Source organism: Sphaeramia orbicularis, chromosome 14, assembly GCF_902148855.1.
Source record: "Sphaeramia orbicularis chromosome 14, fSphaOr1.1, whole genome shotgun sequence".
NCBI classification, from domain to species: domain Eukaryota; kingdom Metazoa; phylum Chordata; class Actinopteri; order Kurtiformes; family Apogonidae; genus Sphaeramia; species Sphaeramia orbicularis.
Genome location: NC_043970.1, coordinates 1,505,386 through 1,520,025, shown reverse-complemented (window position 1 = coordinate 1,520,025; position 14,640 = coordinate 1,505,386). Strand labels below are relative to the sequence as shown.

General features: G+C 42.2%; 1 protein-coding gene and 1 pseudogene across 3 annotated transcripts in view; one reads left to right on the top strand and one right to left on the bottom strand.

Moving 5' to 3' along the window:
• rbm41 (RNA binding motif protein 41) overlaps window positions 1–5,175 on the bottom strand; it is a 37,981-nt gene extending 32,806 nt beyond the window's left edge. The window contains exons 1-2 of one of the 3 annotated variants that reach the window (XM_030154704.1): window positions 5,033–5,175; window positions 3,584–3,698 (exon numbers count right to left, since the gene is read on the bottom strand). In XM_030154704.1, the coding sequence (XP_030010564.1) occupies window positions 3,584–3,591 (8 nt within the window). In that variant the 5' untranslated portion in view covers window positions 3,592–3,698; window positions 5,033–5,175. Of the gene's footprint in view, window positions 1–3,583; window positions 4,229–5,032 lie in introns of those variants that run through there. The other 2 variants (XM_030154705.1, XM_030154703.1) reach the window with 2 other exon arrangements.
• The window catches only part of LOC115433350 (Krueppel-like factor 8), a 142,209-nt pseudogene continuing 132,079 nt past the window's right edge, over window positions 4,511–14,640 (top strand).

Below are 14,640 nucleotides of genomic sequence, written 5' to 3'. Positions count from 1 at the left end.
GGGACAGGTGGGAACTGGGACAGGGGGACAGGTGTTAACTGGGACAGAGGGACAGGTGGGAACTGGGACAGGGGGACAGGTGTTAACTGGGACAGAGGGACAGGTGGGAACTGGGACAGGGGGACAGGTGTTAACTGGGACAGAGGGACAGGTGGGAACTGGGACAGGGGGACAGGTGTTAACTGGGACAGAGGGACAGGTGGGAACTGGGACAGGGGGACAGGTGTTAACTGGGACAGAGGGACAGGTGGGAACTGGGACAGGGGGACAGGTGTTAACTGGGACGGGGGACAGGTGGGAACTGGGACAGGGGGACAGGTGTTAACTGGGACAGGGGGACAGGTGGGAACTGGGACAGGGGGACAGGTGTTAACTGGGACAGAGGGACAGGTGGGAACTGGGACAAGGGGACAGGTGTTAACTGGGACGGGGGACAGGTGGGAACTGGGACAGGGGGACAGGTGTTAACTGGGACAGAGGGACAGGTGGGAACTGGGACAGGGGGACAGGTGTTAACTGGGACAGAGGGACAGGTGGGAACTGGGACAGGGGGACAGGTGTTAACTGGGACAGGGGGACAGGTGTTAACTGGGACGGGGGACAGGTGGGAACTGGGACAGAGGGACAGGTGTTAACTGGGACGGGGGACAGGTGGGAACTGGGACAGGGGGACAGGTGTTAACTGGGACAGAGGGACAGGTGGGAACTGGGACAGAGGGACAGGTGTTAACTGGGACAGAGGGACAGGTGGGAACTGGGACAAGGGGACAGGTGTTAACTGGGACGGGGGACAGGTGGGAACTGGGACAGGGGGACAGGTGTTAACTGGGACAGAGGGACAGGTGGGAACTGGGACAGAGGGACAGGTGGGAACTGGGACAGAGGGACAGGTGGGAACTGGGACAGGGGGACAGGTGTTAACTGGGACAGGGGGACAGGTGGGAACTGCGACAGGGGGACAGGTGGGAACTGGGACAGAGGGACAGGTGGGAACTGGGACAGGTGTTAACTGGGACAGGGGGACAGGTGGGAACTGGGACTGGTGGGAACTGGGACGGGGGACAGGTGGGAACTGGGACAGGTGTTAACTGGGACAGGGGGACAGGTGGGAACTGGGACAGAGGGACAGGTGGGAACTGGGACAGGGGGACAGGTGGGAACTGGGACAGGGGGACAGGTGGGAACTGGGACAGAGGGACAGGTGGGAACTGGGACAGAGGGACAGGTGGGAACTGGGACAGGGGGACAGGTGGGAACTGGGACAGAGGGACAGGTGGGAACTGGGACGGGTGGGAATTGGGACAGAGGGACAGGTGGGAACTGGGACAGGGGGACAGGTGGGAACTGGGACAGAGGGACAGGTGGGAACTGGGACGGGTGGGAACTGGGACAGAGGGACAGGTGGGAACTGGGACAGGGGACCGGTGGGAACTGGGACAGAGGGACAGGTGGGAACTGGGACGGGTGGGAACTGGGACAGAGGGACAGGTGGGAACTGGGACAGGGGGACAGGTGGGAACTGGGACAGAGGGACAGGTGGGAACTGGGACGGGTGGGAACTGGGACAGAGGGGACAGGTGGGAACTGGGACAGGGGGACAGGTGGGAACTGGGACAGGGGGACAGGTGGGAACTGGGACAGGTGGAAACTGTAGACAGCAGTTTGGACCTTTGTTCAGTATCAAAATAAGAGACTGACTGGAACTAAAACACTACAAATATGATCCTAAACTTTTATTGAACAGACAAATTTCAACTGAAGTGACATATACAGATAATAGCAGAGAATATTGGACTAATAATTGGATTGGACAGAACCTTAGAATATTCATGTACTGTTGAAGAATTAGTGTTTTGGCCAAGTAAACCTTCTAGGGACGAGAGATTAAATTCAGTATATAAATTTATTATTCAGAAGGGATTAACAGATAGGATTAAGTCAACTTCCATTCTAGTGACCCACAGCTGCTGTAGGTAACACACACACACACACACACACACACACACACACACACGAAAAAGCCCCCTTATCATCAGTGGTGGTCTTTTTAAAGGGGAGAATCAGAGGGGATGAAATAAGAGAAAACTGGGTGTGTGTGATTCTTAAGTTTCACATATGAAAAAAGGAAAGAGCAAAGAAAGGTACTTCCCTCTTCAGTCGACTGTACACTACATCACTAGTTCAACAGATTCACAGATGAAAATATCCCTGATACAAGAACAATTATTATTATTAAAGTTAATAGTGCATTTACATATATGAGTCTGAACAAATATTATTATTATTAAAGTTAACAGTGCATTTACATATATGAGTCTGAACAAATATTATCATTAAATTAATAGTGCATTTACATATATGAGTCTAGAACAAATATTATTATTAAAGTTAATAGTGCATTTACATATACGACTCCTTTTAGGTTTCATTTTATATTGATTAAATCTTTATATCTAAGTGATACTGCAATTTTGTAAACAGTTCCATAAAATAGAGTTCCTAAGCTAAAAAATTTACCTATTTGAGAAATGGTAGGTGAAAGTTTAATTTTTGACACAGATGTTCATTTTGGCTGGATCTGGCTCCTTTACATTAATTAGGCTCTTTCTAATCTAATCTAATCTAATCTAATCTAATCTAATAATAACTCCTGCTGTGATAGGATATTTCTCTTGGCCTTATTGCAATTCTGAAATCAGCTGCTCTTCTTTATTCCAACAAAATGCACAGGAAATAAATATTAAAAAAAAAAAAAAACACTAAATCAATAAAATAGCCCACAGTTCATGGAAAAGTGCAAGAAATGTGAACCTTGTCTTTGGATTTAAATGGCAATAATGAGCATTTATGAATGACTGACATCAAATACATTACAAATTCAAGAAATTAAAAGCTTCCTTCTATTCCTCCAAATTGTAGTTTAGAATGTAACTACACAAAAAGTGTTCATTAACAGACTGAATCATCATGTAAATAACAAATGTAAGCCAACAGGCACAGTGACGCAGAATGTAGATGTAGTGGTCTGGTTTTCTGACCCCATTCCTCTACATGTGTGGCACCTATAATTCAGTGCCTGAAATATGTCCTTTTTCTAGATAAAACGTCAAACTTCTGAATGTCCTTTATTTAAGAACATCAAATGTTACAGAAAAGCAGAAGTGTTGCATTTATAGTGTTGCTCAGTGTAATTAAAGCTCAGCAGGAGTCAAAGGGGTTTATTTGGAATTCGAGGCGGATTGTGAAACCAAAAGGTGAAACAGACAATCTGTGCTACGATGTCAGCCTATAATAGCTCTTTACAAAACCAGTTTAACGGTTTTAAAACATGTAAATTACACAAATGAGGACAAACACCGACGTTAGCCGCAGACTTGCTAGCTTAGTTGGCTGTACATATCCCCATGGCAACAGCGCGCCTAAAGTAGAGCGAATGAGTGACGTCAAAGTTACAAACCCATTTTAAAGTAACGCCTTCTAACATTACTGCTGTTAAATTATTGTGAGTCCGTTCCAACCAAAAGACACAATAATTGCAAAAATACGAGCTCATGTCCACCACAAGGGTAAAAGTTTTGTTTACCTTCTCATGCTTCCGCCTTATACTTCCACTTCCGGTGTGCGGGTTCATGGGAAACGTAGTCGACATTGTCGAAGGGCTCTTTAAATACACATACAGAAAATAGAGCAGCTCAAATCTGGAATTTGGAGATGTTAAAGTGTGAGAACTGGATTACATCGAACACACGAGGAGATTAATCATGTATCACTTGTGGTATTAGGCCAGTTTTCACCGCTGAATGTGTCAGTGTTGCGTTGACATTCTTCCAGATAGGTGGTTTTTGTGATGATGCTCCTTCTGTGGAAATTCACATCAGTTCGAACACGCTGCGTGCATTTTTCCTCCGCCACACCCTGCTGTATTAGACAGGGTGTGGATGGATATAACCCGTGTTTATCGCCAGAGTTGGCTCCATTCTCCTTCATGTATAGCACCCGAGCAGTGCATTATGTGTCATATTTATTAAACGTAATGCTGCAAAGCTCTCCTGAATATACACACTGACTGCTCCCAACCGCCCACACCCTCCCCACCCTGCTCCAGTGTCCTCAATTAGCCTGCTGGGTGACGTCAGTAAGGTGACATGGGTGCTTTTCTTCACCATCTCGGAGCTGATAAACACACACTGCTGCTACTGCTACTGCTGCCTATTAGTTGATATGGTGTGGGGGGGTTTGGGGAGGTAAATTAGAGGGGGCCGTTGCAATTAAAATGTCAGCACAGAGTGTTTGAGAAGGGTTGTGCTGCAGCTGCTGTGCATGCATGTATGTATGCATGCATGCATATATGCAGCCGGGTGTCGGGTCAGTGAGGCAGCTCTTCTCCTCTCTTTCCTCTCTCTCTCTCTCTCTCTCTCTGGTCGGTTCCTCTGCAGGGCTGCGCATAAGCTCCTGACTGACAGAGAGATGAGGGGTGGGGACGCAGGGTGGGGTCACAAGCAGGGAGAGGCGGAGGAGGAAAAGGCAGAGAGAGAGAGCCCAGCCCTTCAATACACGGCAACAACACGCCGGCAGAGAGAGAGAGAGAGAGAGAGAAAGAGAGAGAGGGAGACACACACACAGAGAGAGAGAGAGACAGGCTGGTTATTTCTTTGGGGGGGAAGCAAAAAAAGGGAGCCTTCGACGCTGCGGATATGAACTGAAAAAACAAGCCAGGGATCGTGTTCCTCAAAATCAACCCCCCCACCCGAACAAAATTTAGTGCAAAGGTGGGAAACTAGCCCCCCACCCTTCTTGAAAACCCCCTCCTGTCGTCCTCCACAGTTGTGTTCAGATAGAGCTACACCCAAAGCTACACCCGGCCGACCCCCTCCTGCTCTGCTGCTCCACCCCTCCGCCGCTGCACCGCTCCGGCAACCGAGATGCACACGGAGACCCGTAACAAGAAAGTAAGTGCACGCTATTGACATTTGCCCTGTGCTCATATTCAATGAATGAAAGGCAAAAAAACAACAACAACAGAAGCCGGTACCTGTGCGGATGACGCGCCTGTGCACTGGCAGAGTTGACATCGGAGGCTCAACATGTGCCAGATATGAGACTAGTGTCAGTGAGGGAACACAGGCGTTTATTTAGACATTCAGGGAAGAGTTAGTGGACCTGCGCCCTGCTGGCTTTGACTAAACTACATGGAGTCATTGTGACAGTGCACACGGAAAAGCTTCTTCCTCTTCTGTGCGTTTGTGCGTCTGTGTCAGTGAGGTTAGTTCAGGTGGAGGTTTTCTGCTCTGTGATCTGAGGCTGCAGAAAGGAAACGGAAGGCGCACAAACTGCAGCTTGTAGGACACCATCTTAGCTTTTAAAGGGCCAGCAGCCTCATGTGGAAACACACACACACACACACACACACACATCCTGTCAGAGCTCAGGCTGGGAAGCATCCAGGTGCACCGGCTTCAGCTGCACCCTGAACCTGCACAGGACACCCACAAACACTCTGGAACCCACTGTGGTATTGGAGGACACAACAAGACTCTGCTACTTCTGTGAAATATTTCAAAAATGTTTTGCTGTCATGTAGAAAAATCAAGGTCAATGAAGTTACCATATTTGGTTCCTTGCCCATAAGTGGCAAAAAATAAATAAATGAATAAATAATCCAAGAAGTCTTAAAAAATACAAGAAAAACACATGTAAGGAGAAAGGAACGTGTATTTTAGAACATTAGAACTTTACTTTTACAACAGTATAATGCCGCGTTTCCACTACATGATATCGCCTCGACTCGACTCGACCTTTTTGCATTTCCAGTACAAAAAAGGACCTGGAATCTGGTAGCCGGTACTAGTTTTTTGGTATCACCTCTGCTGAGGTTCTAAGACTGAGGAACAGATATCAAAAGGTGACGTGTAGACACTGCAGACCACTGATTGGTCAGAGTCGTCTCTGTGACCCACTGTTTTACAAAAAACAGATGTGGAAGTTGACAGTAAATCTGTCGGTAGGTGAATCCACATGATGACAGCCCACAAAACTACACCATGGTTTGTCCAGGAGGTTCAGACGTAAAAATTCAGCATGAGCTTGATGAGACAACACGCAACGAGCGAGTTTATCAGCGACTCTGAGCAGACGACACGGAAGTAACACGCTGCTTCACTATGACGACCAGGTACTGTAAAGTCTGTAGTATCCTGTGATGGAAACGGTCTCCAGGAATAGGACCTGGTACCAGAGTCGAGTCGAGTACCCCGTAGTGTAAACATGGCATTACATTAGTTCCATTACTTCATGGAACAGAACAAAGCAGGTCCACTCACTGTTCATGCAGAGGTGGACCTTACAGACCCTGGAGACCACCATGGACCTTACAGACCCTGGAGACCACATTGGACCTTAGAGACCCTGGAGACCACATTGGACCTTACAGACCCTGGAGACCACATTGGACCTTACAGACCCTGGAGAACACATTGGACCTTAGAGACCCTGGAGACCACATTGGACCTTAGAGAATCTGGAGACCACATTGGACCTTACAGACCCTGGAGAACACATTGGACCTTAGAGACCCTGGAGACCACATTGGACCTTAGAGAATCTGGAGACCACATTGGACCTTACAGACCCTGGAGAACACATTGGACCTTAGAGACCCTGGAGACCACATTGGACCTTAGAGAATCTGGAGACCACATTGGACCTTACAGACCCTGGAGACCACCATGGACCTTACAGACCCTGGAGACCACCATGGACCTTACAGACCCTGGAGACCACATTGGACCTTAGAGACCCTGGAGAACACATTGGACCTCAGACTGGGGACTCACTGTCTTGTAATGTATTTGGAAATGACCAAAAATAGTCACTTACCCAATAAAAGGTTAAAGGCTCCTCACTGCTGTCCTCTGGTGCCTTTACATTTTTTTTTTTTTAATTAACAATTCTAAATAGAAAAATATACAATCTTAATCTTAATTCCTAAATCAGGTCTATAAGAAAGGAGACAAGAACAAAAGATAAACAAACAAACAAACAAACAAACAAACAAAATCTACAATGCTCAGGGGTCTGCTACACATTAATGTTAAAATCATGAAATAATAATTGTTCTGATTAATTTATTGTTTTTCTTTTTCAAATTTTCAGTGCAGTTTCAGTATGTTTTAAGGTCTCTTCTTCTGAAGTTGTGAAAGGAGGGTCTGTTTTTTTTTGCTAGATCATTTTGTGTAGATGTTGGTGCCTTTAAATGAGACACACTTCCAACCCGGTTGGCTATGTTTATGTGACAGTAACGCTGGCACCGTGCTCCCAAGTAAATGAAACCTGGCAAGAGCTGAGAGCCAACACCGGTTTCTGTTCACTGCAGGCAGCTCCAGACCTACTGGGTTTGATGGTTTACAGGCTGGATGAGATGATGCACCCTGTGTGTTAACGGTGCAAACACAAACAACCTGCAGTTCCTCAACAAAAGCAGGCGACTGAGTTTTAGTGAACTCTTCAAGTTTGAGGCCGGTAACCGTTCACATGTTGGCTGGATTAGGTTTCATGTGATTCATTCGAGTCCTCAGGTCAGGTTGAACTTTTGTACTTACCATGTTTGGTCCAGACTTTTCAGTCGGACCTGAACCACATTTGTAGGACTGAACCCTCATTAAAACTGAATCCTGGTTTGAAAACACTTTTTGGATAGTTCAGATTTTTGCACCAATTACAGGAAGTGATGTAAGGGTATCATCTGCAAGAAAGAAAAAACAAAGAAGAGACATTCATGCCTGACTCTAACCCTGTCGGTATCTAGCACAGGGACATTTAGCGTATCGTTAAAAGTATGTGGACACGTTGAATCCAGGTGTTTCTTTTCTAACATGGGTCTGGGATACAAAACAATAAGGACTAATGTCAGAATATAGTTTTATATTATGGGATAAATATCATATTGATTATTAGTACCTCATTCAAATGCCAACTCAAATCTTCTCTTCAGATCGTCATTCGATAACTGACTGCCTGTTCCACCTCATCCACCCTCATCTACCTTCTCTTGTGTGTTTTCTTTTTCTGTATATGTCTCTATATTTACCTCCGCCAGGAAGTATTGTGATCACGTTGCTTTGTGTGCGTGCGTGTTTGTTTGTTTGTTAGCAAGATAACTCAAAAAGTTATGGATGGATTTTCATGAAATTTTCAGGAAATGTTGATACTGGCACAAGGAAGAAATGATGAAATTTTGGTGGTGATTGGGGTGTGTGTGTGTGTGTGGGGGGGGAGGGGGGGCAGATCTGTCTTGGCAGAGGTCTGCGCTCTCCAAGTGCTTTTGTTGTTGTTGTTGTTGTTATTATTATTATTATTATTATTATTATTATTATTATTATTATGTTTATATCTCAAATCAACATGAACAGGACATCAGTTTAAAACTATATTAACAAAATTCAATTATAAAACAATATAACACATGAACTCAATGTGTCCCAATACTTTTGTCCATTTGTGTATGAGTTAGGCAGTTATGCAATGAGGCTAACAACATGCAGATGATATATGACATAGAAAGTGCAGTCCTGTTGTTGTCTAGTGTAAAACCCCAACTGTCCACACCAAAACTCTACTGTAAAAACTAGAAAAGCACTTGGAGAGCGCAGACCTCCACCAAGGCAGATCTGTCTGTGTTGTCCCCCCCGATCACCAACAAAATTGAATAATTTCTTCCTTGTGCCAGTATCAACATGTCCTGAAAATTTCATGAAAATCTGTCCATAACTTTTTGAGTTATCTTGCTAACTAACCAACAAACCAACAAACAAACAAACAAACAAACAAACAACCAAACCCTGACAAAAACATAACCTCCTTGGCGGAGGTAATAATACAGTGAACTTTGACCTTTGATCTCTCAGGTGTGAAAATACCTGATGGTTTCTGTACTTCTACATACGGTGCCTTCCATTTGAACTGGGGAGTTCTTTGTCAGAAATTTCAATGAGAACATTCTGTTATGTCACAGTTTCAACCAACTAAATTGAACCCCACCTTGAAAACTTGAACAGATAGGTGGTGTGAGCATGAATGGCACTGAAAGCTGCGGTGCGATTATAATAGTGTGTCCTGTTTCTAAATCAGCGGTTATATACAGCTTCGATCTGTCAACAGTTACAATATGATGTTTTCACAGTTACAAAAGTAACATGTTGATATCTGATGTTATTGCTAACAGCGGCTCATTAGCCTAGAACTGGTATCGCTATTGGCTTTTCCATTTGAAATGAATGTGTCCATCTTGTTGTTGTTCCAACGTCTGCTGTAAATGGATCATAGATGTAGCTCACAGGTGTCAAACATACGGCCCGTGGGCCAAAACTGGCCCGCCAAAGGGTCCTATCCAGCCCGGGGATGAATTTGTGAAATGCAAAAATGACATTGAAGATACAATCAAGGATGTACAGACCAATATGATCTAAAGTGGATCAGACCAGTATAATACTATCATAATTAGCTATAAATAATGACAACTCCACAGTTTTCTCTTTGTTTTAGTGTAAAAAAAGTAAAATTACATGAAGATATTGACATTTGTAAACTATCCATTCACCAAACATCTGAATAATCTAAACAAATATGAACAACCTCAAATGTCTTAAGAGAAGAAAGAGCAATTTTAACAATATTCTGCCGGTTATTAAATGTTTTGTGTATTTATGGATCCACTGTGATCCACTGTAAGTGTTATTGTACATGTGTAAATGATAAACTGATTTATAGTATTGTTAAAATTGCACTTATTTTTTTAAGAGATTTGAGGTTGTTCAAGTTATTCACAGTTTTAACCTCCTGAGACCCAGGAAATGTCAGCAAAGTACCAGCTTTTTTTGGTTTTTATTAAATCAGTGCCTATATTGGAAACATCCTGATGCAACAGTTTTTTCAGATGCAGTTTTTAAAATTTTTATGGAATGTCCTTTGTGGTGGACAGTTTTCTTTTCTTTTTTTTTATGTATAAAGTTGTGAAACTCTTGTCCACAAATGTGGGCAGTGGGTCTTAGGAGGTTAAAAGATAATTTGTAGATGTAAACATTTTCATAATGTAATTTTACTTTTTTGTATGTAATTATTTTATTGGTTCAGCCCACTTGAGATTATATTGGGCTTAATGTGGCCTGTGAACTAAAATGAGTTTGACACCCCTGTTGTAGCTGATTTGCTGATGGTGAAAAGCAGGAAACTGAGGTCCGGGACAAGTGAGTGTTGCCTAGTGTGGAATGTAGTATATTAGGGGTCATAGGAGTCATCCAGAGAATATTCATGTGGAGAATGTAGAAAAATGTAACAGCAGCTTTTGTGAAGCTTTTAGCCCAGTTTGAGAACCAACGTCAGCATCATTATGGCAGCTATTGTATTCAGTTCAATACTACGGTGGCTCTGAGGGTCAAAACAGAAGAACATGTAAACACATCAGTATTTAAGGAATTTCATCAACATTTCAGATGGAAAGACATTTTTGGAAACATTTTCAAAAATGTGATGGTATTAGGGATGTAACGATTACCGGTATAACGATAAACCGCGGTAAAATTCCTGACAGTTAGTATTACCGTTTAAATTCTAATTATGATAACCGTGTTTGATTACCGCACTTTGAAAAACAAAGAGAGAGAGAGAGAAAGAGAGAGAGGGACCATAATTCAACTCAAACTTGATCTGGAAAATGGTCAAACAATGGTCATAAGGTGACATCTTTAATGCACATTTGTATGTTTGATGCTTACGTTTTAATATTTGAATGTTTCTGCCACCAGAAAGTACACTGTGCCTATAATTTTTTTTGGATTTTTTTTTAGGGTTTTTATTTTTTTAATACAACTTGGTTAAATTATTTCAGTGTGTATTAGTACTTTTTGAACATTTTGAGCACATTTCAACAATACCGTGATAATAATGATAACCGTGATAATTTTGGTCACAGTAATTTGATATGAAATTTTCATATTGTTACATCCCTAGATGGTATTTAATTTGACACCATTACAGAAAACTTGGCAACATTTTAGTAAACATGCAAAGAAAGTACAACCTTACACACACACACACACACACACACAGAAAAAGCTTTGTGTGTTTGGACCTGTGGGACTAAAGTTGATACAGCTCATTAAAGTGATTTGTAGTTTGAAGATGTGGTGGTAAAATCTGCACAAATCATGTTTCTGTTGAACAAAGGCAAACATTGGCCAGGATGTCCACACTGGTTTTCTGAATTAGTCAGCTGTGGTGGCCTCATTTGAAACCAATGGGTCATGGAGCAGATCTTAATTGGATGTGTGGCATCATCATGTGACTGCAGTCCTGATGACTAGTGCAGCTCAGTGTTTGAGGCGAATGGAACCTGTTGACATTTGAGGCTGCCAAAGAAGTTCTTTTTTTTTTCTTTTTCTTTTTTTTTTGTGTTTTTTTACAAGCTGCTCTGCAACTTGGAAGAACTTCAAAAGTCAAAGCTGAAAGGCTGAAGGTCTTTTTTGTGGTAGACTTTCTTTGGTACGTATCTGCATACTCTGTGTGCTTCTCTCAGAGGTCAGTCCAACAGTGTGGGTGGGACTGCGACAACCTCTGTGTGCTTTTAGTAGTAGATGCAGACTGAATTTTCTACATGGAGTGCTGTCTTTGTTTGTTCAGTTAAGGACCAAACAAAAACCATTAAAGTAAAATACATGAATGTGGAATGAGGCGCTTGAGCCGTTGTTAGCAGATATTTATTTGGACATCCTGTAAATAAAGCACTTTAAAGTAAAGCTGTGAAACTCTTGTCCGCTACAGAGGACACAAATGCACTGCTGGGTCTCAGGAGGATATGGATCTAGTCCACAGGTGTCAAACATGTGGCCCGGGGGCCAAATCCAGCCCACCAAAGGGTCCAGTCCGGCCCCTGGGATGAATTTGTGAAATGCAAAAATTACACTGAAGATATTAACAGTCCTTTTAGTTCAGGTTCCACATTCAGACCAATTCAATCTGCAGTGGGTCAGATCAGTAAAATACGATCATAATAACCTATAAATACTCACAACTACAAATTTTTCCCTTTTTAAATGTAAACATTTTCATGTCATTTTACTGTATTTCCACTAAAAACAAACCAACATTTCACAAAAACATGAATAACCTGAACAAATATGAGTATTTTGAAATGTCTGAAGTGTAATTTTAACAATATTCTAACTGTTATTAAATGTTTTGTGTATTTGTTGATCCACTGTGATCTGTACGTTATAATGTACATGCATAAATGATAAACTGAGACAGAATAATGTTAAAATTGCCCTTAGTTTTCTAAAGAAATTTCAGTTTGTTCATGTTATTCACATTGTTTTAACCCTTTCATGCGTAGTGGTCAGTACAGTGGACAGCTATTCCAAAGCTGTTCTCCTGTATATTTATGGGTTTTGATGTTTAAGTTGCCAACACAGTGGACGCTTGTATGTGATCCCATACGCTGTCACCTATTGGACAGTCATGGGAAGTGCATTTGTTTTTTTGACTCATAACCAAGATGGCTGACAGGAAGACTGAAATGCTGGATATCCCAGGAATATCTGGTAAATCCTTCCATATCAGGACTCCCCAGAAGGCAGGAAAAATATGCTAGCATCAAGTAACATCTAAGGATTAATAGCAGTGTTAAAAATTCCAGATATTTATTTTATATTGGAAGAAATTTGCAATTAATCACGTCCACTTAATTGGATGCCATGCTGGCTGGATTTCAACTGCAAACTATACCATTACTGTAACTTTACTGTTTTTGTTAAACTTGTTCTGCTTCAACATGTTTTAGTGCAAATCAATTGCTCATTGTTCTTAGAGCTGTTCTGATTTTGTTTTTCTTGCATAATATCTTCATAAAGGGAGTAACAACTAGTATTAGAATATGTAAAAATGTGAGAAAACATCAGATTAGGAGCATTAAAAGGGTTTTATTATATAGTTTTCCCACAGTAAATCATTTTCTGATGTTAAATACACATTTCTTTACTTCAAATGTTAAACATATATGGACGTTCTTGTAACTCCATGAAAAATAGGTTCTTAAAAAAAAAAAAATTAAAAAGCAATTGCATTGTTTTTACATGCCTAAAGAGGAATGAAAACGCTCAGTAAAAAAAAAAAAAAAAAACTTGACTAAGCTTCTCATAATTCATGCATGCAGGGGTTAATATTTGAAATGAAGCCACCAGAATGTGTTCTGATTACATAAATGACTGTACAAAGAACACAATGGGTCATATAGTAACAGCTGTTAGAGGGGAGAGTCAGCTTTGTGCGACGCAAGTCTCTTCAAAGCCTCCAGATAATTTATTACTTCTAGCCAAGTGAATGAAGGGAAACTCTCAATAAGCTCCTTTCCCCTCTTACTTTCTGTTTTTGATTTTACCTTTGACCCACATAATTGTTGTGGGTGCCGTGGGAGTGGAAATCAAATTCCTGTCGTCACAGTTAAGACTGTGTGTTGGAAGTTAGTTAAACTGATAGCAGAGCAGTGATTCTGCATCACAGAGTCACAGTTGAGCATGCTTCATAGTGTGTGTGTGTGTGTGTGTGTGTGTCTGTGTGTGTGTCTGTGTGTGTCAGTGTGTGTGTATGTGTGTGTGTGTGTGTGTGTCAGTGTGTGTGTGTGTGTGTGTGTGTGTGTGTCTTGGATCAGCTGGGCTGTAGACATGAGAGCCGGGTCAGCCGTACATTCCTGGGCAGGGCATCAGCAGCGAAAGGCTCTGGAATACAAAGTCTCCCTGTGTGTGTGTGTGTGTGTGTGTGTGTGTGTGTGTGTGTTAGAGAAGCAGAGATAGATTGAAAACAAGGGAGGAGTAAACACCACCTTCTGAACAATGATTAACTATGGAGAACAAAGTTTGATCCTTCTGAGCTGGTTGATGTTTGGTGTGTGTGTGAACTCCTGCAGACTAGATCCAGATCCTCCTGAGACGCAGTAATGCGTTTGTGTCCTCTGTAGTGGACACGAGTTTCACAGCTTTACTTTAAAAAAATAAACAAGTCCACTGAAAAGGACATTATATAAAAAAAAAACAAACAACTAAAATAACGGCTGAAAACAGCTCTGTTCAACTGTGCATATAACAGCTGAAAGGGTTCTATCTGCACTCTCCTCTTTTACTTTGTTTTAACTGGTTACCTCCACCAGGAGGTATTGTGATCACTTTGCTTTGTGTGTTTGTTTGTTAGCAACTTTAGTGTAAAACTCTTCCCCCCATCTTTCCCAAATCTTCCCCACAGATAGGCCTAGGCCCTGGGACCAACCCAGTACATTTTGGTCCCAGTAGGACAAAGTTCAAGGTCACAGCAAGGTCACAACATCTACAATTTTCCATCTGTCATCACTGAGCAATATTCGAAAATTCATAAAAAAATTCAAAATAACTCCGATTAGCCTCCAATTGAATCCACCTGTAGCTTAGAACAATATCTTGTATCTGGCACAAAATTGTCCACATCCACTGTGGAATGTGGACTCTGTGGACATTTACATTTCACATTGAAAATCCCATTTCCCACACATTTAAAATTAGAACTCAACAAATATTGATGTGAATTGAATATAATTGGACAGACACATGACTGGTACCAAGC